At 37.3% G+C, this 25,820-nt stretch overlaps 1 protein-coding gene across 2 annotated transcripts in view; it reads right to left on the bottom strand.

The window, feature by feature from the left end:
* The window catches only part of LOC137264880 (disintegrin and metalloproteinase domain-containing protein 9-like), a 112,795-nt gene that overhangs the window by 68,278 nt on the left and 18,697 nt on the right, over positions 1-25,820 (bottom strand). For both annotated transcript variants that reach the window (XM_067800228.1, XM_067800229.1), the window contains exon 2: positions 17,553-17,659. In XM_067800228.1, the coding sequence (XP_067656329.1) occupies positions 17,553-17,659 (107 nt within the window). The remainder of the gene's footprint in view (positions 1-17,552; positions 17,660-25,820) is intronic.

Genomic DNA, 25,820 nt, shown 5'->3' with positions numbered 1-25,820 from the left:
AGATAACAACAGAAATAAGAGCTAACCTTCAAGCAAAATGACCTTGAATAAAATCTGAAGCCTGTGACAGTTAAAAAAACCCAGTCCTACTCTGCATCTGGAAACTGTTGTGTAAAGTTCATCAGTTGATCATCTTAGATAGCCTCCACTTCAGGTGATGTGATCAGTCAATATGATGTCTTTTATCTGAGATAAAAGCAGGACCACCCATCTCATGGGCACAATGTTTACAGGGGTAAATCATTCAACGTACTGTTTAGATGGATAAACAAATTCATACATGCATTCTTTTCAGATTACCTCACATACACACCACGATATTGTCTTCTATTACAATGTGTTTGCAATAATTAATAATAAAAATATATAACCATTTCTTTATTAGGTAAGGTGTGCTACAAACATATGGAGTATTAGTGACTTATTTGTAATTGTCCTTTGTTTACTTCCATACTCTGGTTATAAGCGAAGAACCAGGCCAAGCTGGCCTGCCAACAGATTCACATGATCCTACATGATCTATTTTCTTTCCAGATAATGAGATCTTATGACATTTGACTTCCTCACAACAAAATGCTCAGTTTTGTCTATCATTGTTCCTCCAGAAGATGCCACATACCAAAGTAATGCCAGTGTTGTTCTTATTACATCATTGGCTACACACGATCTAAACCTTTCCAAAATCATTGACCATTTTAAATACCTGATGGAACAATATTCCTCATACTTACACAAGAAAATGTCAATTGTCTCCATAACATACTAATTCAAGTAAATCAGTTAAATATCTGACAACCAAACCTTCATGATAGGGGTTCTGAAGTCACCACCACTGTCACCAAGCAGCTTGTATTTTTCTTAGCACATATTCAACTAAGATACTATCTTAACAACATAGATCGTTTATGGCTCCATGAATGAGAAATATTTCAATGATTTGTTTACTTTAATACTAAATTTGATGCTAATGGCACAGAGTTTCCTACTGCCACTAAATCATACTTGGAAAGCTTTTTACCAGATGTTTCCACATGCTTGGAAAATAACGAGATCCTGTTTCCAAAGCAATTTTTTTTCTTTCAGGCCTTGTCAATAAGCAAAGATCTGCTTCCTAAACTGATGGCATGTGGTGTATTGAACACAAAAAAGATATTAAGTTTACTCTTACATTACATTTGCAGAAACTAACAACATACAGGATTAACAAGCCCTGCTTTTGGGAGTATGTGTATGGTAATAGTGAAGTAATTACACCGACCCAAGACCCATAATTCCCTTGAGTGACAAGCAGTTTTCATCACATCTTCAAAAAGTATTTTCTTTAGGGACAAAAATCAATAGTGATTGAAGTTTTTCAGTAAAGAACTGGTTCTTCCTTGGAAAAGTTTGCCAGCCTCGAGGATCTTGGTCTCAAAACATTAACCACAGCCCACAAAAAAAATACATGATTTCATCTTCGACATATCCAGCAAATAAGGAATATTGATATAAAGTTCAATGCATATTTCAACCAATCAGAAATTAGGGCAAGTAATCCATGAGGTATGTTTCTTCTTCATTTGACTAACACACCAAGACGAGATAACCATCAGTTAGGAGGCCTGAGGGTGCAGGCTTCCATCACAAAAAGCTAAGTACCAAGTGTAAATGTATAGTAGCACCACCTGATGACAGACACACAGCCTACAGAGGATGGTCGCAGACCAAAACAACTCTCAGCTGCTCATTTAAATGCCATCTATGGCAAAACAGAAAATCTCTCCCCACTTCTAATTAAACGTGTTGAAAGAAATATGTTTTTTTTCTGACAACATTGTGTAAAAGAAGTCATGAAAACAGATTTAATGTCCAGACTTCTCACTATTTGACACTGATTCTCTGGAGAAAGTGCCACTGTTACATTCAGCAAAGAGTCTTGTGAGAACTGGGTTAGTCCACAGCAAGTAATCATTTGAGCAAATTAGGTTCCTATACATGTTAGGAGTTTATTATCATTAACAGGTAATGCAAGTACTACGCATCAACAATCAAAATATTTAAAGGCTAAGAAAATAAAAGAAATTTATATGAATAATGGTATTTTGTCTCTGCCTTAACATCTTCAAGGGGGACCTGTAAAGATCCGGCATAGAACAGTAAACTATGCTTGCCACAAGAGGCGACTAATGGGACCAGGTGGTCAGCTTGCGGACTTAGTTGACATACGTCATCGGTTCCCATGTGCGCAGACTGATGCTTATGTCGTTGATCACTAGATTGTCTAGTTCAAATGGATTGTTTACACACCAGTCGCTGTATAGCTGGAATATTGTTAAGTGTGGCATAAAACAATACTCTTGTTTTCACACTTCAAGAGGATTAAATGAACAAATGTATATTTTTGTGGTCGGAGGAACTGTGAATAAATGTTTCACTAATGACATAGAGATAGGAAAGCATCAAATGATATCCACATTATGTATGATCATGACCATATTCCAAGGGACATACAACTTTGAGTAAACAGGAAAGCACAATTCACATATTTCCTGTGTACACCGTGATCTATACATACAATGTGGTCTTGATTCTCTCTATTCATTCAAGGATTCAAATATATGCCAACTGCTGCAACACTAAATCAAACATTTTTCCACATGTTTTATAAATATGTTCCTCCACGTGATGAAGAGGTTTTCCTACATGTGACTACATGAGATACACTACTTCTCTAGAAGGAAACAAATACAGGTGCACAGTACCAAAGTCACGAAGTGATAAAAAATAGAAAAAAACCTGCGACATGATGTCTCACATCCATACATATCTGTTACATACAATGTTATCTCACAAACCTTTCTGTGTAGCATGATACCAGTACTGATATGGGTGTGCCAGTTACGTGACTTACAGGCACTACAACAGGATCTCTACACTGTTAGTACACCAACTCATGCCATTAGTACAAAGTGCCTGTATCTGCAAGAGTCAGGAATAAGGAAAATTCATATTTCAACATGAAATAAACATCCTATGACTACAATGTTGAGCTGAGTTAGTTGTACATTTAACTATGCCTAAATCTAATTTGATAAATATGCAGGTAAACCAGCTCAACATTATCAGCACAATTTGTTTATCTCCATTCTACCAGGGCTAAATGTGGCACTTTTGTGTCAGCACGTTACATGACACAGAATGTGTTGAGTCCAATGGTGTGAGTGGGATGTTGATTTCCATTACCATCAACAGCATCTCAACAAAATGTTGTATATTCTAAAGCAAATTTCATGTTCTCCTTTGTCATGGAAATTAGAAATATATTCTCCATGCAGTGTAAGTCAACTTAGTCTCAGTGTTATTCGTTACACCCCCCACTGAGTCTAACAAAACATAGTAGAAGGTCACGTCAGGTAACCTTTGAGTGACCTATGATCGTCCAATCAATAGCAAGACCGTTAAATAGATTTAACCAATCAGGCAACGGCTGACACAGATCTCTCCACAAAAAAAATTCGCATATAACAGAGTTATTTGACCTGCAGTATATACGGTTTGGGGTTTCTGTTGACATGGTTACCATTAGCTAATATTTCCGCAAGATGACATCCTTGAATACTGCAAAAAAAACCCTATTTTCAGCGACTGTTTACTCACCGTTGTCATGGTTGTAACATGCATCGTACACTAAATAGCATTTGGAATCATTTGGTTTCTGATTGGTCAAAGGTTACCTGATGCGACCTTCTACTAGGTTTTGTTAGACTCGGTAGTTGAGTGTAACGAAAAGTACTGAGGCTAGGTTTACTTAAACTGATTCTCCATGCAGATTTCTTCTATGTTTTGTGCACAACGTAAAGTGTCACAAATCATAAACAATAATTGCAAACCAAAAGTCACTGTGTTCTGTAATCTGATTGGTTGAAAAACATGATCAAATGGTATCAGATTCCCGGAAACTGCAAGACTATTCACTGCGTATTTACACGTAAACAATTGTTTTGTTGTGTCATCAACAGTGGTGACGTCATTCAAATCATATTGTGACGTAAAGTTAGAATGACGTCACAAATGAGCAACTCCAGATGCTACCATGTGAACCAGCTGAAACGGCCAGCTGATGACACTTTACTGCTGTAGTCATACTCGATGTAAACGAGTGCCGACACTAAAACCCCTTTGGTTTACTTTTTTGTTTACAATCTCGATAAACATCATGTTTGAAACGCAGTCAGTTCCAAATGCATTCCCGTGCTTCAAATACTCAATAACACCTGGAAATTGGCCAACACATGATGTTTATCTCCTAATTGTACATATGCAATTGATGAATTCAAAATACTTGTTGTCAATTACTGAAAAGTATGTTACGCTGGCTTGCATGCTTGGAAGAGAAATTAAAAGCCCCAAAGCTGTTTGGATGATTAGATTGTTCCCATGACACAACCTCCAAACAAGGATGTGTTTTATCCAATAAGAATCTGATTCAATAAAGGATGGACCACGTAAGAAACCCACAGCTAATCAGTACCTTATCATCATTAATGGTGAATCCATGCCAATTTCATAATTCACTTTGGATATCTTGAAGAAGGATTATGCTCTTTGCGTCATGTATTTTAAAAATTCTTGATAGATTTTGCAGGCTAATTTGGTTGCATGGCTGACAGGAGTGCCTTCCTGTTTAGAAGACATTTCACCAATATCATTCCCTTTGGGAAATACAGATTTATATCTACCAAAAAAACATACCCTTATGCACATGCCATTGTGATTATGATTATATACACAATAACATATTTGGAGGCAGATAAAAACAATATTCTTCATCACAGTATATTAATCTTGTCTGTCAAATAAAAATAGATGAAAAGCATATATCATTCATAAGACCATTAACCTCAAATCATCAATAGTTTTTGCAGGCCATTATATAGCTAGAACCTTTGTCTCTTGTTCTATGCTGTTCTCAACTCTGACCTTTAACAAAATATCTATCATTCATAAAAAGGAATGTCCTAACAGCATAATGCCCAAAGCATGTAATAACAGCACTCAGCCATACAGTACACAGCTCAATATCCCACTGATGTGGTACTACTGGCAATAACACAGTTCCTCCTATATTGAAACTGGGGACAATCATACACTGAGACAGGGATGTCTAACAATGGCAAGGGATGGGACAAGAATCTTCATTGATTGCTACACAGGCTGGGCATGAACTAGCTATAATATAGTGATTATCAGGTTTTCGGTCCAGGCAAAGAAAATACCTATGGGCTATGACGATTGCAATGGGCTATGACATTTGCAATGAGTTGTCTTGTCTCCTAGTTTGATGAAATTATGGAATTATAGTCAGACATGACCACTGTCTATCTGCATGTGGCTGAGGTATCTGGAACCGGTGAAATTGACCAGTGGGATGCTGGACAGTACTTGGGTTTACTAGCTGTTTAAATGTACCTATGTATATTTGCTTCACATGTGTCACTTAAAAAGATACAATTCCTCATACTTGAAAGAAACTGATTGGAATTATACTTGATAATTCATTCAATGCTGATCACATCTGCCTCATGTCTTGCTTAAAAAATATTGACAAGCATCACACTTTTAAAAATATTTGAATGGAATAATAATAATAATTTATTTAATGTGTATCATTTCTAAAATAGGGAATTCAAAAGGCACGTCTTTAACTGCCTGAAGTGCTTGTAGCATTTTTAGAAACGATCAGCATGAATAGTTACTGAAGATAAAGTCACATTTCCTTGGGAGTGCAAGTCTAGATATACATGCAGTACCCTTTATATATTTTAGAAATTATCGCTGAAACTATTAATTATTAGCTTATATATATATAAGTCTATCACAATCGCTGTTCTGTGACTTGTGTAGTTGGAGTTGAAGGTAATGATTTTTCACAGACCATTTTATTGCATATCACTGACTGATTTTGGTAGACCTTTCGTGACACTGCGTTTGCTCTTGTGACATAACAGTGGAAGATATGTAGGGGAACAACACATAGATCAATACATGGACTATCCTCTGACAGACTGGCAGATCAGGTGATGAACTTTCAGGATACAACCTGACCTCTGTGTTAACTTTTCCTGACCTCAGATTATGGACTTTCAAAATACACATACCAGTGTCTTGCTTGCTGCCAGTCATTCAGTAACTACTCAGTCTTTAAAGCAGTTCATGCTAAACACACCACATAAAAGTACAGGTGTCACTTATATAGATATCATTTTATAGATTATGATGTGGAATAAATTTGGACATACACTGGAGAGTTTTAGGGAATTTCATGACTGTCCAAAACTTGGGTGAGACACGATGATGAAGACAGAGTTCAACAACAGGTCCCAAGAAACCATGGTCCGTCATGAGGTAACAAAGTTCATGACAAGTCCTAAGAAACCAAGTTCTGTCACGAGGTAACAAGGGTCATACATAGTCCCAAGAAACCAAGGTCCATCATGAGGTAACAAGGGTCATGACAAGTCCCAAGAAACCAAGGTGTGTCATGAGGAAACAAAGGTCATGATAAGTCCCAAGTAACCAAGGTGTGTCATGAGGAAACAAGGGTCATGACAAGTCCCAAGAAACCAAGGTGTGTCATGAGGTAACATTAGGGTCATAAATAGTCCTAAGAAACCAAGGTCTGTCAGTAGGTAGCAAAGGTCATGACAAGTCCCAAGAAACCAAGGTCTGTCGAGATGGTAACAAGGGTCACAATGAGTCCCGAGAAACCAAGGTCCGCCATTAGGTAACATTAAGGTCATGAAAACAATTATCCAGAAACCAAGGTCTATCACGAGGTAACAAGGGTCATGATTACTGGTCCCCAGAAACCAAGGTCAGTCATGAACCAACTAAATTGATTGGCAGTTTAGACTCAGTAACACTGTGTCACAAAATGTACCCAACAGCACTGGATAAGATAATAAGATCAATTCTAAGTCCACCTGGTCCCGATTCAATGATTAACCTGCTGTGGAAATTTAAGTGTGACTGGAACATTAAACAACAAACAGTCAAAGCAATCTTTGATTACAGTCACTGACCTTTTCTAATTATGTCAGCAATGTTAAAGTTCAGGTTGATCAACTCAAACGCTGTTTTCTAAAGCAATCAGTACTTTACATCAGCAGACATTCCTAATTTTCAGGACATGTTTTGACTGAGGAAATTACTAATTATATATGCATTCACAGAGACTCATCCCTTTCATCCATAACAGACGTTCTGGGTGCCACTGAGTGGAAATTTTAGGATCAATATATCAACTCAAAAATATTTTAAACAATTATGTAATCAGTTTTTCTCCATGTACATACATAAATGCACATATGCATGTGGAACTGAAAACATTTAAAGCTAAACATAAACAAGAGAGATCCGCTTATAGTTTCAAATACATTTTCTGCCTTTAAATCGTTCATCTTAAATGTTTATGTTTCACTGGCAATGAATTATTATTTTAAAATTGATATTTGTATAATTTGATACCCTCTACATAATGAAATCCGTGACAACTGACGTCAGGATCACAGGTGTAGCAGGACAGGGGTCATTCACAGATGACAAGCTTCAGCTTTCTGAAGGGATTAACCACTTTGGTCATGTGACAAGGGTGTCCAACCTCAGATCACAAGTTCCATGGTTAGAAACCCAGAGATTCAGAAGTTGTGTGGTCCCTAAACAGATACCATCAGTGTTGTGAAAATACTCTTTCTCATATTCATGGCATTGGGGTTATCCAGTGGCTGCAGACCAGGTTGGATTCCCAATATAGGTACAATGTGTGAAGTCCATTTCTGGCGTCCCTCACCGTGATATTGCTAGAATATTGTTAAAACTGGTGTAAAGCCATACTGATGCTTTCCTTTTCAATGACAATACAAACAAGAAACATTTGAAAACATTCCCATTTGTTTAACTTTAAAAAGAAAGATGTTGGATCCTCTTGAACACTCCCGTGTACTTGCCACTGACTAACGAGGGGAGTTCCCACAACATAGGGAGTGACTTACCTGGTCATTTGGCTAATAGCCAGCAGAAAAAGCTGTTGTTATTTGAAGTTTGTGGCCACCTGATTTTGTACGCTAATCAACTTGAGGAAACAACAGATCATCCAGCCCTTCCATCAGTGAAAGGAGGTGATTATCAGTTGTGTAGGTTAAAAGTCTCAGTCAGTCTACAGTTGACAAACAAGGTTTAAGCAAGAATGTTGGTCTTGCTCCTATGAAGATGGTGGAATAAGGCCGCTCTAATAATAATAGTGACAATGACAACTCTTGCATCTAGGATCCAATGCAATGCTTGTCTCTGGCATTACATTATTACCCTGTACATTCAAAGCCGCTACTAAGCACTACATGTGACCTTATAGCTCCGTGTATCTGCTTCTCAGGTACCCATGTTAAAACAGCTGGATGGACGGAGTGCAATGTGGATGACGTGCCCTGCCAAAGAACACAACACAGCATGAAACCCAGGTCACAATTTCAGTCTCTCCACAGGCATTCGAACCTAGGCCTTTAATGAAGGAAGCCAACATGCTAACCACTATACATACCAGTGTGCTTTATCCTTGGGAGTCCATGGATATACAATCTCTTTTCAAGAACAGATGGATCTGCTGATAAATATGTGCTCAGACACACCATCTCTCAAGTATAGTGTCAAAGGTTTTCCTAGTGGTTCAATTCCCAGTTAAGTTATACTGAAAGACAAAGTTACTTGTTGTTTCCCTGCCTGGTCCTAATGTTACCTCTGTGCCCAAACATTAAATTCAGCCTGTCAATAAAACCATACTGAAGTAAGCAAGTAAATCCTGTTACTTCTCCTGCTTTATATATATGACTGATATTTCTATATCCACTGATATTTCTTGAATATTCCATGGGTACCCATGTCCCATTTTGAATACTCCACAGCCTTGTACCCACCCTCAGGTACCCAAATTACCTGTCCTAGACTTGGCAAGACTCAGTCAAACAGATTTAATAAAACCAGCTCTCACATATACTATAATGTCATGTGCATATACGGCACTTTATATAAATAGCATTCTAATAAGTGACGTATGTCTGCATTTCACTATATCTTTGTCATTTAAGTCACACCTGATAATAGTCACATGAGTTCTACACTATTCAGGGGTGGTCGGGTGGCCTAATGGTTAGGCATGCTAAATCACACAGAAGACCTGGACTTGAACCTTCACATGGGTTCACTGTGACAAACACATTGTGGGCATAACCTACCATAATATTGCTAGAATATTGCTAACATGTGACCCAAAACCATAATGTTCTTTTCACTCTTCCCTTTTTTCACTTTTCCCTGTTTTCAGATACAAAAATTTCACAATAACTCATCAAGAAATGATCAGGCTGACTTATCATCCAGGTATTTGAAAACTGCGTATCTCCAAGTTCCCCATAATCTCTAAAATGTTGTAATAATAAAAACTGACAGTAGCTTCAGCTCCCTAGTCAACACTGACAGCCAACACAGCTATTTCAGTGTATAGCAACAGACAATATTGAAGATTAAATGCTTGGCTTGGATTTGTTTTAAAGCTGATTCAGAATTAACATTTTTACAGTCAACTTTTCACCTCTGTAAGGCTCAACACACAGCAAATATTGACTGTAAATACCCACTGCAGTCCCAACATTCACACAAGCTCACAAATTCTTGACCTGACAGCTTGGCGACTACCTAGCCGGTTTAGCTTGTTTTCTTGCAACCAGGCAGTGTTTTTCAACTTTAGACTCTTTAAAAAAATAACTCCATAATCTGTAAACAAGGCCATATTACACTACAAGAGACAAGAACTGTCCCATCTGCTATGTGATCTGTCTCTCAAAAAGAATCTGAGAGAGTGAATTTGGTGATTGGCTGCTTTTAGCGACATTCATTAATATAATTCTGGGAGACACCAGGGATGGGCTTCACACGTGTGCACCCATTTCGGGAATCCAGCTCCAGGTCTTCCTTGTGACAAGTGGACATTTAAACCACTACATACCCCACTACCCTAACAAAAATCACAAACAAACCTGTGTCATTAAGACAAGCTTTCTTCAGTTCCAAGTTGGGATGATATTCATTCTCTGCTCCTTTGGGATCATACATTCAGAGCTACAAGTGAGGAAAGCTAAATGTCTCAATACCAAGTCATTGCACTTTGTACCCATTTAACAAGTAACTTTTCTGTTCTAAGTGCTACATCTGCTCCAGTGTTATTTTGGGCCTGAAGATGTATAAACTCTCAGGAATCAACTTAGTGAACCAACCTATCACAAAGGCACACTGTGACTTATGTTTCCACTTCACCCGATTTATGATCCTAATGTCACCACAAAATGATGAGATTCTCTGGCCATCAGTCTTGTACGCTTACTGGATTATATTAAATGACAAGACAAAATGCCATAAACCAAGAAATTGCATTTGACAAACTGATTGACGTTTTGTCTCATCCGCATATTAGTCAAAATGCATTAATAAAAAGGCTAATTAGCAAATGACTCTCTTGGTGGTCACGATGACAATGGTCAAGCTGTGTAGATTTCCTTTCTGTGACAGCCATGTCATTGTTTACAGAGATATATTAAATTTACATAACTCAGGTAATATAATACAAAATGTTATGAATGTCAACTTCTTTTTTATTGTTTACACAATGTTTCTAGGCTATTCTTTGAAACATTTTGTCTTATTCCTGAACACCAATTACTACATGCCTCTCAAAAAGCTACTCCAGGAATATATAAACATCCCTGATAAAACCTATGCCAAATACCTGCAATACTTGTATATTTTAGTCAAAATGCATTTGATAATGAATTACAACTTGTGTTCCCTCTGAGTTTGTTAAAGCCAATGGGTTATTGTTATTTCAGTTCCTACATATTACTGACAAAATCATTGACATTTATCAATACAGAAATTATATAAATATTTTATAACATCAACATAACAGTAGCTGAAAAATAATACAATCCCCACTAAAGCGTGTCAACCCAAACCAGCTCTTTCTCAAACACTTATTCTTCCAAACAAAGGCACCAACTTCCTTCCATTCATGGAAGCCATTTTTTTATAAACATCTATTTATGTTCAACATGGAAATATGTAAACATATATATGTAGTATTTTGATAAAAACTTGCAGACCCCATATGTTTTCCATGAAATGACAGCTCAGTTTTCTTATTCTCACACTCTCCAGATCAGAGCCATCTGACTGGACAATGGTGGAACAAGAGCAGATATCATGGCTTCTATTACAACTAATGGATTTGCTTTCCTTTCTGCACCTGCATCCCCTTTCCCATGTGTCCCTCCCAATGCTAAGCTTGATAAGAAGTGAAAGAATTCACAGAAACATTTCACCTCAGAACACTCAATCCCCGATTTTTTTAACCAATTTCAACATCAAAGCAACAGTGCAGTATTGCAAATCAAAGCCTGTAAAATCTGTCACACATAACAAATGGGGACGTTGTGAAGCAACAAAAATTAATACCGCAGCACATATCACTTTAATGACATGGTTTATGATGACATCAGTTCATTAATAGTTGAACAGCAAAACCAGAAACTTCAATCAAATTCCTTTTTGTGAAATATTCAGGTGACTAGAACTTGTCAAGTTTATGAATCTTCAGTTTATGAAACACAAATACTTTCTACCTGTTTATTAAAATAAATACAAGTTTGGAATAGGCTAAACTTGTTGGTTTCTCACAACTGTTTTTTTTTTTATCGTCAACACCGAATACTACAGTTTTATAAACTAACACATGGTGTCTGACTATATCAACAAATGAACCCATTTAAATTGAAAAGAACACCAGTCAGATGGGAAATTCATAATCTTAATGTAGACTTGCTTCATATAGGGCTTCATCACTGCCAGAAGGGCCAAAGCGATATTGAAAATAATGTGGTTCAGGGACTGCATGGCAGACTATATGGAGGAAGTCACATTATCATGGCAAATGAAACGCGAACATCGCCAACATGCACAGCCCACTGTACATTAAACCCAAATATATTCAGGATGTGATTTTTGTTCAACAGCATACTAAGCAGTACATCTACCAGTACAGTTTGTAAATAATCGAGTCTACGCAACTGGAATACAAAAACATGAGTCAAGCAAGTCAGCAAGTCTTACCACCCAATCTCGTTAGTCATGTCTTCCGACAAGCATGGGTTACTGAAGACCCGACAAGCATGAATTACTGAAGACCAATTCTCACCCGATCTTCACTGGTTTCTTAAGGTGGATGAGTGTGCACCCTTTCTATAACACCACGCACATGTTGGCCTTATTATGGATGCTGGATGCCAAAGGGAGACAACCACGTAAACAAATTTGTTGTTGCGAGGGATCTGAGAAACCTACTGTTCCCAAAATGAACCTGAGAACATTACTGGGAAGCTTGGCAACTGGTGTTTATGGACATCAATGATTAGAACTGGTGCCTGAATCCTCAGGCAAATGTCTTAAACACAGCTAAACCTGGCAAGAATTCCCTCAATAGCAGTCAAGTTCAGATGATTAGTCTTTAAGACACAAATGGGAGAACATTGAACCCTGGTGTTAGCTCATGTGGGAAACTGGCACTAAGTGACCAGTCCTGTCTGCTAACCAAGCTATTCCCATGTGGTGTCAATACAATTAATACCACCACTATTGGCCATGTCTGTGGGCTCTAGGCATGCATTCTTAGTACTGTAGATACATTATTCATGCAATGCCTCATCATGGTGTTCAGCAAATATACAGGTTATTCTAAGATGTTTCACCAAAAGATCAAAGGACCTGACAGTACTTTATCAAGTGTCCTCATACTTTTCATTCAGGAAAAAGTGTACTTTATTACACTACATATGAGGGTTGAGCAAGTTGTATCTCTTATATATAACAATCAAACCCAAGAAGAACAGGGTTGGGATTGATTTTCAGCAATCAATGCCTGCTGTAATGAGATCAGGTAGTCACTCATTGATTCTGCTGACACATGTTAATGCAGACCAGTTCACTGACAATGTTTAAAATGAAAATCACTGGATTGTTTGTTTGAGACTAATATATAGAGACCACTGTAAGATAGATGAGTAATGCATTAAACAATAGTTATAGCAGATGTACAGTTGCGTTGGTTACTGGCAAACATGGATAAGTTGGGCCTGCACAGAGAATGTGTATACAAGACATAGGCCATGCATGTCGATGACCAAACCCATGTGTAGCTGCTGGGACAGGCCACATGCTTCTTCCATCCTACTACACTTGATCATGGACAACCTGGGGCCCTTTTGCTAACAATGGCAAGTGCCAGTGGACTGAACTCATACATGTTAATAGAGTCAATTTCCAGGTCGGTGCTCAACTTATCCTTGTTTGCCAGAAATTAACAAGCTTGCTTATTTATAAACATGTTAACAACAGTCAGTGATAGCAAAGTCAACAAAAGTCAGTCAAAATATGCTGTCATGTAAAAATTAGTCTTGGAATTTTCGGGGCAGTGTGGTAACCTAATGGTTCTCTTGTCATGCTGAAGACCTGGGTTCAATTCCCCACATGGGTATCATGTGTGAAACCCATTTCTGGTGTCTCCCGCCATGATATTTCTGGAGTATTGCTAAAAGAAAAAAACTGAACAAACTCTTTCAACATTCACTCCTGTTTGGTTGACAACACAAAAAGACAAAAAAAATGAAAATTTAAACAACTGAGACCCTTTTTGATCCAAACACTTGGAAGCAGTGCTATATACATTTAGGTGCCGTCCTGACAGTGTAAATAAAATCTGATCAATAGTTGCATGGAGCGTGAAGCTAGAGCGATTTACAAACTGATGACCCCTGATTTTTAGTACAAGATTAGAAGCAGGCAATCGAAACTGTTCGTTGGAGTTCTCCTTGACTTGGCTCCAAACATTTAAGGGTGTATACCAAGTTCACAGGTTAGTGTCAAACCAATGACTTCACATGTAAAGGCACATTCTGCCCTGCAAAGTTAACATGCTTGTTTTCCTTCACTGTAAACATTATAATTTGTCACTGTTTTAAATTTCAATATAACCAGCTGCAATGATTTTGGACACAGAATGTTGTTAAGGAACTTAACTTAATTAAACCTTAAAGGTAAGACAAGACTAGCTCTGTCTCCCCTGCTATGCACATGGCTACCCTTTTGTGTTGCTTTTAATATTTCAGGTAGTGATCATGGTGATCAAGTAGAATGAGTGAGTGTAGTTTTACTACACTTTTAACAACATTTCCATCACGGAGACACACCAGAAACAGGCTTCACACATTGCACCTATGTGGGGAATCAAAACCAAGTCTTTGACCATTAGGCTATCCCACTGCCCATGATAAACAAGAACTGAACTGGGCTAACTCGCCTATGTAATAATACAAGGATACTCTTCTGTTTCTTCAGACTCTCATGATAACTACGCTGACCTTTATCAATTTCTGTTTCTTGTGATATGCACAAGAAGACCATAATTCTGCCATGTTTGAGCATTTGGAAGTAGTGATATTGATTTTCTAGCTCCCTTATCTACTATTTATTAATGCAAAAAATATTTTCTGTTTCTGTATATTTTCACTATAATTAAGCTGACCTTTAGCGATGTCAAACAAAACAAAATGCAAAAGCTAAAAGCCATAAGTTAAGCGACTTTTCAACCAAATGAACCAAGGGACTGATTATGAACATATCCTATTTCATACCATGGTTTCTTCTGAGTGTCCCAACCCTTCCCTTGATAAGATAGTAAGTCCCATTGTACAGAAACACCTAATTGAAACAGACATCTCAATAACAGGACAATAAAGTTTAAACAAGATGTCCTGGTGGTGCTTTAAGCCTTAACATTTCAAGGAAGCAAAGATCACAAATTATCTTCTACTTTGTCACATTTCTAGTCAGCAAATGGGAAAGGGTTATTATTTGTGAATTATCTCATGTAAAATGATAAGATTCTGCCCTAGGGGGTTATTTACATGGGTCATGTGGTTTCAATTGGCATCAACAAGCCTCATAAACACTAGCATTTAAATCCACAAGTTCTTGATAAAGCCAGATGTGATTTCTTCTGATTTATAACAACCACTTAATGGATAATTAATTATGTTGTTAACTACTAACCTAATTACCTCTATAAGAGCAAAGTACCATGTTCCACCCTCCATGGCCTACTTCATACAACATATTACACAGGCTCGATTGATCCATCTCATGAGTTCTTTGATAAATGTCCCACTCAGTAATATTCAAGCAGTCTGGAATGAACGAGTTTTAACCCTGACCATCCAATGATTGACATCATGAGTAATGTTCATTGCCCTTCGGGAATCTGGACATGCTGTCAAAGAAGTTGGAGCTGTTTCTAATAAACCAATCAAGCTGTTTGTTCGTGGACTATGAATGAAAAATAAATAACTTTCAAGACCCTTTGTTGGTGGCCAGTGAATAAAAACTTAACATCCTGAAAAAAAACAAAAAAAAAAGACTTTATCTGCTGAATCAAGTGTTAAAAAAATTATGGAAAGCTAAGCATCCATGTTCTTTAGGCCATGTACATTTTAAGAATGAAGAAGGGTGGACACTATCATTGTACAGAGTGTACTAATGTACATGTTGTCTTGAAGATTTCTGATTATAACCAGAAAAGGGAATGGTAAGCACACTTCTAGAAGCAAGGCCACAGGGATCCTATTCATAAGTTGACTGGAAGGGGCAGTTGTACAGCAGCTAAACAGACAAACTGGTCTTCAACAGGAAGATAAGACCATTATGAAGAAACACACTATGCTTCATGGTGAACTATTTATCAACTCATGCCATGCGTAGTTCTCAAAAATATATTTTTGAGCTTGAGAAAATGCACTGATCCCAGGTGCTTCCAGAAAAGCCTCCTCAACTATCATGATAATTCTAAAATCAGGAACTAAGCAAACAGTTGTATGATAGCACTGTCTGTCCTTGTCATTCATTATCCAATGTCAGGCCTATACTGTTTCGTACCACCATAGTCAAGTAATTGGGCTGTCAGTTTTGGGAAAAGTATGTTTGATACAACCTCTCTAATATCTTTAAGATGCAAGCACCACCTGTATAACCACACCAAAGCTGTACAAGAGGTTACATGTAGTGATGCATCATCCTACAGACGAAAGATAATATTATGACCCTGTTCAGTGAAAGGATGGCCACAGAAGAGAAACAGGGTGGGTAATAAAATTGAAGTGTCTCTGTTTGCACAGTACATCGGTGACATCAATGTCAGTGTCTAAAGATGACTTCAGAGAAGGCTGTTTGTCCTTGATGTAAAAGAGGTGCAGTCAAAACAATCCACTATAATGAAGTCATCAGGTCAGCTCCAGGTCCTCACACTATGTTTTGATACCGACAAATTCAGCAAAGGGCACATAATCATGTTTCCTGATATTTTAACAACCAATAAACACAGGTAGATTTTCTGATATCAAAACTCTACAATACCCGCATACACCTTTATTTCCTTATACTAAACTCTCAATAAACATATACACCTTTATTTCCTCGTACTAAACACTCCTAAAAACCATATAGAGCTACATTTCCTTCCTTGTTTAGTACTAAACCCTCCAATAAATGCATACAGCTACATTTCTTTGTACTAAACCCTCAATAAACACACACAGCTATATTTCCTTATACACACCCATCATTAACATACAGCTACATTACATTCACTAAACCCTCAATAAATACATAATGGTTCATTTCCTGATGGTAAACCCTTCAATTAATGCATACAGCTACACTTCCCCAATAGTAAATCCTCCAATACAACATAGAGATACATTTCCTAATAGTAAACCCTCCAACACAATATAGAGATGCATTTCCTAATAGTAAACCCTCCAACACAATATAGAGATGCATTTCCTAATAGTAAACCCTCCAACACAATATAGAGATGCATTTCCTAATAGTAAACCCTCCAACACAATATAGAGATGCATTTCCTAATAGTAAACCCTCCAACACAATATAGAGATGCATTTCCTAATAGTAAACCCTCCAACACAACATAGAGATGCATTTCCTAATAGTAAACCCTCCAACACAACATAGAGATGCATTTCCTAATAGTAAACCCTCCAACACAACATAGAGATGCATTTCCTAATAGTAAACCCTCCAACACAACATAGAGATGCATTTCCTAATAGTAAACCCTCCAACACAACATAGAGATACATTTCCTAATAAGAAAACACACCAATACAACATACAGAAACATTTCCACTCCACTCCTAACTTGGCTACACCATTTTAATGAAGATTTTTCTGCTGCTGTGGATGAAACTGATATGTTGTGTGATTAATTTCTTCAGTCTTCCATGCGGCCAGTCACATAGTTTTGTTTCACATACGGTGATCCTCGCTAATAGCCAGGGGTCCCATGAGAGGATCTAGTTGTACAGAGCTGCACAGAGCAATCGATGTAGTTGGTCATGTCTTACCTTTTCATACGTTCCCTCAATACGTTTCTTTTCATGAAAGATCTCTGGTACTATGTTCTCATATTGATGAAATATCTCCACTCCATTCTGTTTTGGAGGAGACTGGTCTGCAAATAAAGAAATAGATGAATTAGTCATTGAAAATAATCCTGTAACTATGGCAACCTGCCAGATTTAACAAAAATCCAGTAAATCTACTTGATACATGAGTTTCTTGTACAGTTCTGTAGCAGGCAATATTTATTTCTGGTGGATAAAGAGAATGCGAGTCAATAGAAACTGATTTAAGACTGACATTATTCTTGAACCAGTGGCTACACCATCAGCTGCCTGCATCAATAATACATTCTACAATAGACTGCCGTTTCTTACAGTTGTGCCTTCAGCCACCTGAGCACGTATTTGCTGTTCTGTTTTTTTGCCACCTGTGATGGAGTTGCCTAAATTAAATACTTCAGTCAAGGGGGTACTTGTCATAACCACAAAGTTACAGATTTAGTGGGTCCCAGATTCAAATAAGACATGACCACCCTTAATTTCCATCATCCATTATGGACACAGTCTTGGCTCAAGAGTAGCTTTGGAGTGATTTGACTCATCAAATTCAGTGAGGACCACGTCTATTTTACATTTGCCCATCTATTTAACATTGGAGGGGGTCCTGAAACATTATTTTCATCAATTTGGACCAAATCAAAATTTCACCCAAATCTAACACTGAGGACAACACTGGGGTTCAATGTAATAGTCCTTGAATATAGTGGCAATCAAATGTCATGCTTTAACATTTTGTGCATGAGGACCTTTTAATGTTGATGCTTAATTTCAACGGTCATTCTGTATTATTGATATTCTTTAGTCAACTAAATAGTCACAATTGCCATTTACTGCCAAAATCAATATAATGAAATCTGGTTCATGAAGTTCTTGGGGCCATCAATTTGTTGAGTTGTCTGTAGACGTGAAAGGACATTATAAGATTACAGTCAGATGTCTGTTAATAATGTCTCTGACTATTCTATGATGAGACTTTTTAATTCGAGTTTTAAAACACATCTGGGCATATTAATTTTCAAACAGGAAGACCATAATCTTGTAATCTTACATTTATAACACAACAGCCATGTCTCACAAAAAGTTCAAATATCCATGTTACCTTCCATGCCATTTGATCTGAGTAAAGACTGAAAAATTCCAAATGACAAAAATATCTGTGATATGTGATGAAAATGTGAAAGTGAAGAAACATTCATTGATTCGCATCAAGAACATAACAATTACCACGTTCACTCTTTGCGAAAGATAAATTAGATCACAACTGAATCTTTGACTGACTTGATTTAATTATTTGACTCAAAATAGTTTGTCTTCAATTCATGAAAAAATCCATAGGGACGTGTAGAACACAAGTCATGTATAAATTGAGTTGGACTCATACTGAACTGACCTGACATCAGGTGGGAACTACTTTGGATCACATGAGTGGGTAAAATAGTGAACATGAAAATGAACTTTGGTGAACCCAAACATCTCACTGAGACAATGGGAAGCAAATGTTAAAGGTCAACCAGTTCCCTTCCTTTAAGTCATCAGCTTGCATAATGTATACAACCAACAACAGCCAGGATGTTTATGCTGGAACTGCAACCAGGGTGGGCAGCCTCATAATCACATAATATCATATACATGTGCTGATTCAGCAACCTCTGGGTCCCTTAGGATCTATTTGCTATAGCAACAGCCAGTAAATTCAGGAACCAGCACATACATAAAACCTAATTCCTTTAGGATCCATCTGATTTGGTAACATCTATGAAATTTAGGATCTATCAGACACTGCAAATATCTACACCAATGAGGACCCAAGTGATTCAGCAATGTAAGCTGTTCCTGATCTAACTGATTCAGCAACATCTAGGTCATTCAGATATAACTGACTCAGCAACATCTAAGTCATTCAGATGTAAGTGATTCAGCAACATCTAGGTCATTCAGATATAACTGATTCAGCAACATCTAAGTCATTCAGATGTAAGTGATTCAGCAACATCTAGGTCATTCAGATATAACTGATTCAGCAACATCTAGGTCATTCAGATGTAACTGATTCAGCAACATCTAGGTCATTCAGATGTAACTGATTCAGCAACATCTAAGTCATTCAGATGTAAGTGATTCAGCAACATCTAGGTCATTCAGATATAACTGACTCAGCAACATCTAGGTCATTCAGATGTAACTGATTCAGCAACATCTAGGTCATTCAGATGTAACTGATTCAGCAACATCTAGGTCATTCAGATCTAACTGATTCAGCAACATCTAGGTCATTCAGATATAACTGATTCAGCAACATCTAAGTCATTCAGATGTAAGTGATTCAGCAACATCTAGGTCATTCAGATATAACTGATTCAGCAACATCTAAGTCATTCAGATGTAAGTGATTCAGCAACATCTAGGTCATTCAGATATAACTGATTCAGCAACATCTAGGTCATTCAGATGTAACTGATTCAGCAACATCTAGGTCATTCAGATGTAACTGATTCAGCAACATCTAAGTCATTCAGATGTAAGTGATTCAGCAACATCTAGGTCATTCAGATATAACTGACTCAGCAACATCTAGGTCATTCAGATGTAACTGATTCAGCAACATCTAGGTCATTCAGATGTAACTGATTCAGCAACATCTAGGTCATTCAGATCTAACTGATTCAGCAACATCTAGGTCATTCAGATATAACTGACTCAGCAACATCTAAGTCATTCAGATGTAACTGATTCAGCAACATCTAGGTCATTCAGATGTAACTGATTCAGCAACATCTAGGTCATTCAGATATAACTGATTCAGCAACATCTAGGTCATTCAGATGTAACTGATTCAGCAACATCTAGGTCATTCAGATGTAACTGATTCAGCAACATCTAGGTCATTCAGATGTAACTGACTCAGCAACATCTAGGTCATTCAGATGTAACTGATTCAGCAACATCTAGGTCATTCAGATTTAACTAATTCTGCGACATATAAGTCATTCAGATCAAACTGACTGAGGAAGTTCAAGGACAAATGATGCAGCATTGCCTCTAGTTCATTTGCGATCTAGTGATTCAAAAAGATCCAGTTCATTTGGGCGATGGTGCACCAGAAATATCCATTTATTATTATTATAGCAGGATCTGGTTCATTCAGTCGTGTCTCCAGGCCATTCAGAAACCACATGATTCAGCAATATCTGCAGTGAGAGAAGAGCACCAACATTGTTTACCTTATCACTGTGTTTGTACTAATTCATTGTTCATCACTTAACATGAGGGAGATGCCATATGGAGCAAGTATCACATTAAGAACCAGGAGTACATGTTCACATTTCAGCAAACTGTAAATTAATTGAAATATTCTGTCTGCAGGCAGCTGTGTATACATTTCCTGTAATATATATATACACATGCTGAGTGAAATTCAATCATTAATCATGTAAACAGACAATCATCTAAACATCAAACAAGGAATGAACTACCGCATGGCAGGCAATTGTTTTTCAATGTGAAATAATTATGTTTTTTTCTGGAATTATAAGACAGGTGTCCATAACCTCTTGAATGTCATGTAAGTTTGAATGAATATTCTTTGTTATGTCAAAAACATTGCTTTTCTTTTTCATTGCTTTTCTTTTTCCACAACATAGTATGTGACCTGTGGTCTTTGGCTCATAAAAATTCATCAGGACCACCACTAATGATACACATGCAATGGTCCGTGTGGCTGGTTAATTTTGTGCTGATTGTAATGTAAATCTACAAATGTTATCTGGGACCAGTCAAAGAAAGACAGGACCACTAATTATTGTCCACTCACTGGTCCTGTGGTTTGGTTGGACATTTTGAAAGGTTTCTTTCCCCTGCAACACACTGAAATACAGTGAAGTCTCGTTAATCCGACATCGTACGTTGCACCGCAAACTGTCGGATTAATGAGCATGTCAGACTTAATAAATGAGATTAAGTTACTTTTATTCAATTTGTTACCAACAAAAGCATGGGATAAAGCCAAATACCAGATAAACGGAGGTCGGATTAACGAGACTTGATTGTATTGTTGAAATGGAATCTGATTCCATCCCATTGCCAAAATAATCACGAACGCTTCAACCGCAGTGACTTAAACATTTATCAGGTATGAGTTATTTAATACACATGAACTAGTTCATTTTCTTGTGCTTGCAGTCACTGGAACATTTATAGCCATATCTAAGAAGCAAGTAATCACCAATAATACATTATTATATTTCTTGTGATTTGCAGGTATTATTGCATGTTTGATGTTAAACAACTCTGCCATTAAAATTCAAAGGATAATGAAAACTTTACAAAGAACATATATGCCATTAAAACATTATAGTGTGTGTGTGTGAGTGTGTGTGTGGGGTGGGTGGGTGGGTGAGGGTATTTGCTGGTGTTACTGCATGTTTGATATTCAGAAGCATTTAGATTTTAATTCAGAGGCTATTGAAAACTTAAGGAACATCAGTAACATTTAGTACGTCCCAGTCCACCTAGCTGTGAATGGGTAGCCCATAAGTGCCCGACATTAATAACACAAAATGTCATTGAGACACACCCAGTTATCGTGGGAAAAACAACATGCCTTTGAGCTGGATGTCACTGCTATGCAAATGTTAAGATCATGATGATGACGACGACGATAAGCACAAATTTGTACATTCATAGAGTTTATGGAGATATCAAATTCATCACCAACAGTAACTTTTACAGTGTAGATTAAAGTGAGACATGATGCCTCTCTGTATACAATGGTTAGTATCATGTTCTTCTGTAATAGCTGAATACCCCTGGTCTGCTGGATATGAAACGACATCAGTGAGTGAGTGAGTGAGTGAGTGAGTGAGTGAGTGAGTGAGTGAGTGAGTGAGTGAGTGAGTGAGTGAGTTATGGTTTCATGCCACTTTTAGCAATGTCCCTGCAATGTGATGGCATATGACACCAGAAATGGACTTCACATTTTATGCCCATGTGGGGAATCAAACCCAGATTTTCAATGGTACAAGCAGACACTTTAACCTCTGGGCTACCACATGGCTAATAGAAGTAACTAAACCAAGCTGATATGATAAACATTACTCCAACTCAATGTGTAATTATGCAGTATCCATTTAATCAGGTTAACATACAGTCAAAAGCCCAGAAATGTCATGGTATCAAAAACATTTCAAATATATTTCAACCAATCAAACAACAACAAACCTGCCTATTCTTTTTCAACGTAATGAAGTCAGGATGGAGTGAGTAAGTAGTCAGTGAGTACTATGTAGCACAACTTCTGCAATATTGCAGCAATATCACAGTACAGATATGGACTTCACACATTTAAACCATATTGGAAATCAAACCATTGTCTCTGTCATGACTGGGAAACACCTTAGCCTCTAGGCTACATCACATGGACAGAATGACAGAAAATGCAGATGAGACATACATGCAATGTAAAACTTGAAGTCAATGATGTGAAAGTGTTCAATGTGATAGCAGTTGATGATAAGTTCAGTCCTATTACTTAGTAACAGGTTTTCCATGTACTATTTGCCTAAGGAACATTCCTCGTGTTATGGTCGAGCAGGCAAGCACATTCTTGTGCTGCTAAATCAGTTGGATATGACAAATGCCTGAATTCAGAACATATGACAGAGAATTGCTGACATTGCAAGACAACAAAAACGCTCCTCAAACAGAATATTCTTGCACCATATGTTTGCACTTCTCTATGAATACATATTTGACAAAATCTGCCATCACAAGATTGACATGGTATATGTTCTCTATAAACCTTCCAGACAATGAGTATTGATAAATATCAGCATGTATATACACATGATATATACATGTATACAGAGGAAGCATGTGCACCATATGGGCTCGAAATATCAGTATATTCTACACATGCCTCCTGGACATTTCCACCATACACTTCACCTGATCTAGTTTCAATTCAAAGAAAGGTCAAGGTCAAGCAAAGCCTTTGCAGATTAAGCCCCAGATGATAGGCTATATTGACCCTTGGAGACTGAACTTATACCATCTTTGATATACATATAATTAGGTCATGGTGCTCCTTAATTTGTAAATGATACTGTTGATGAATGTTGTCTTATAATCTGTCATCATCACAATAACAAAGTTTGTTTTGTTGTATAATTCTATACTCTGCAATATTCCAGCTATGGGGCATAAGGAAAAGACTTATATAGTCATTTTAATAGACGAACACATAATATCTGAATGTAAATAATATTGATGGTAACAAACAAACCCATTTAAATTGAAAAGGAGCCCCTGGGAGACCAAAGATTCAGAAATGCAGAATTGCATGAATTAGGGCTTTAGCATTGCAGGGAGAGTTAGGCGGTAATGAAATAATGTGATTCTAAGACTGTGAGACAGACTATCATTTTATGCTAAAATAAATTATGCATGCATACATATTTTTACTTAGCAGGCTTAAAACTAACACTACATCATGTGAAGAGGCTTATCTTACATGTCTGCACTGAAATTATGCAAACGTGATAAGTCAATGTCATAATGCCACACACAAGGTGCAACTGATGTATATTTAGAAACACAGGTGCTCAACAAAGTCGGATGCCACTGACAGCTTAGTTATGGGAAATGCTCCTAATGCTAGAGTCATGGTAACAAATTTACCACTGAATGAAACATTCTTTTTTAAAACACCCGTCTCAAAAGGTCAAATTGCCATGTAGACTTGCCTCCTAATATCTATAATGTAACCAACTCCTAAATTACTTGATTGCTATAAAATTAGTCTCACAGTCTCTGAACCACGTTATTTTTCCTACTGCCTAGCTCTCCATACAATGCTAAAGCCCCAAATGATGCCAAAATGATGTTGATCACAGGATAGTCTGGTCCAAACTCGATGATTTACAGACTTTAGGCCATAAAGCTGGAATAATGAAGAGCGTGGTGTTAAACAACAAAACAAACCAAACTAAAACATATTGACTTTCTGATTTACACGAGAGTAGTCAAGTAACAAATAACTAGTGACTTGTTCAAGTCTACCTCAACTCAGTATATCACAGACTAATATGTCATCACCTCCTTATGCTGAAAACAAAGCTATAGAACTTGTTAGTGATTGGTCCTGGGTACTTACCGAGATAACATAGGTACATAGAACACCAGTCTCTTTTGTTAGTTTGAACTAGTCTGAACTTAGCTCTGCTATCATTTTTAGTGCAGTTTAGTGATTGCATCATAAATGAACTATCATCATGATCATAACATCACACCTGGCTGTCAGAACAACCGTAACTGTTAGCATAATAGTTTTACTGACTATTACAAGGATTAGTATCATCACTGGTATTAGCCAAGTTCAATGAACCCAACAAATGTTTGCCTTGAGCTTTGGGATAGAGACTGGATTGACACAATGGACAGTCAAGAGTGAACCATCATAGAATTTTCTAAAACTCACTTGTAATAACAAGTCCTATTATGAGAGTTCTGCAGTTCTTATTCCGTGGGAGAGGTAATTGACATTACATAGTGTGCTGATCACTCATGTCATACAAAATCCAAAGACTTCAAAGGCTCCCTTGAGATTCCAAAGAATACATTGTTAATTAGTTGCTGTAATCTTCATTATTTTTATCTCCCAAACATCCCCAAATGAAGTCCAACAAACATAATCTTCAAGTACACTCTGCATGTAATCAAATGTTTCGTTCCTGTGAGGCTAAAAAGCCAAGGTGAAGGCCATCCCATGGGTCTGTTGCTTCTTGTTGGAAACAAGAATTAGATTAAGACTCTGTGCTGTTATTCTTTTCACATTTACTGATTACAATGTTATCTTCAAAAGGAAAGCCAAGAGAACAACAGAAGTCCTGGGGAAGATGAGTTATCTTGCCCCAAGATGAGAAATCAGGAATATGTCATGTTTTTCACAGAAAGATATCCCTGAAAGCTTCCGTGTCAGCTTGAGTCTAATGAGATGTTTTAATCTTGTTTGTACTGCACAGGTTAATCATTAACAACATGGATCTAAGCCTGTAATGCATGATGAAAACCAATTAGACATATTCTGAAAAATTATGTTGGAATTTATTACCATGCTTGACATACGAAAAGGGTATACACAAAGATATATTTTGTCTCACAAAGCTGCACAATGATGACAAGGCCTTCAACAAAGTAATTGACTACCTACATTAT

Source organism: Haliotis asinina, chromosome 15 (genome assembly GCF_037392515.1).
Source record: "Haliotis asinina isolate JCU_RB_2024 chromosome 15, JCU_Hal_asi_v2, whole genome shotgun sequence".
Taxonomy (NCBI): domain Eukaryota; kingdom Metazoa; phylum Mollusca; class Gastropoda; order Lepetellida; family Haliotidae; genus Haliotis; species Haliotis asinina.
The sequence above is the reverse complement of the archived record's forward strand: the minus strand, read 5'-3'. Positions and strand labels throughout refer to the sequence as shown.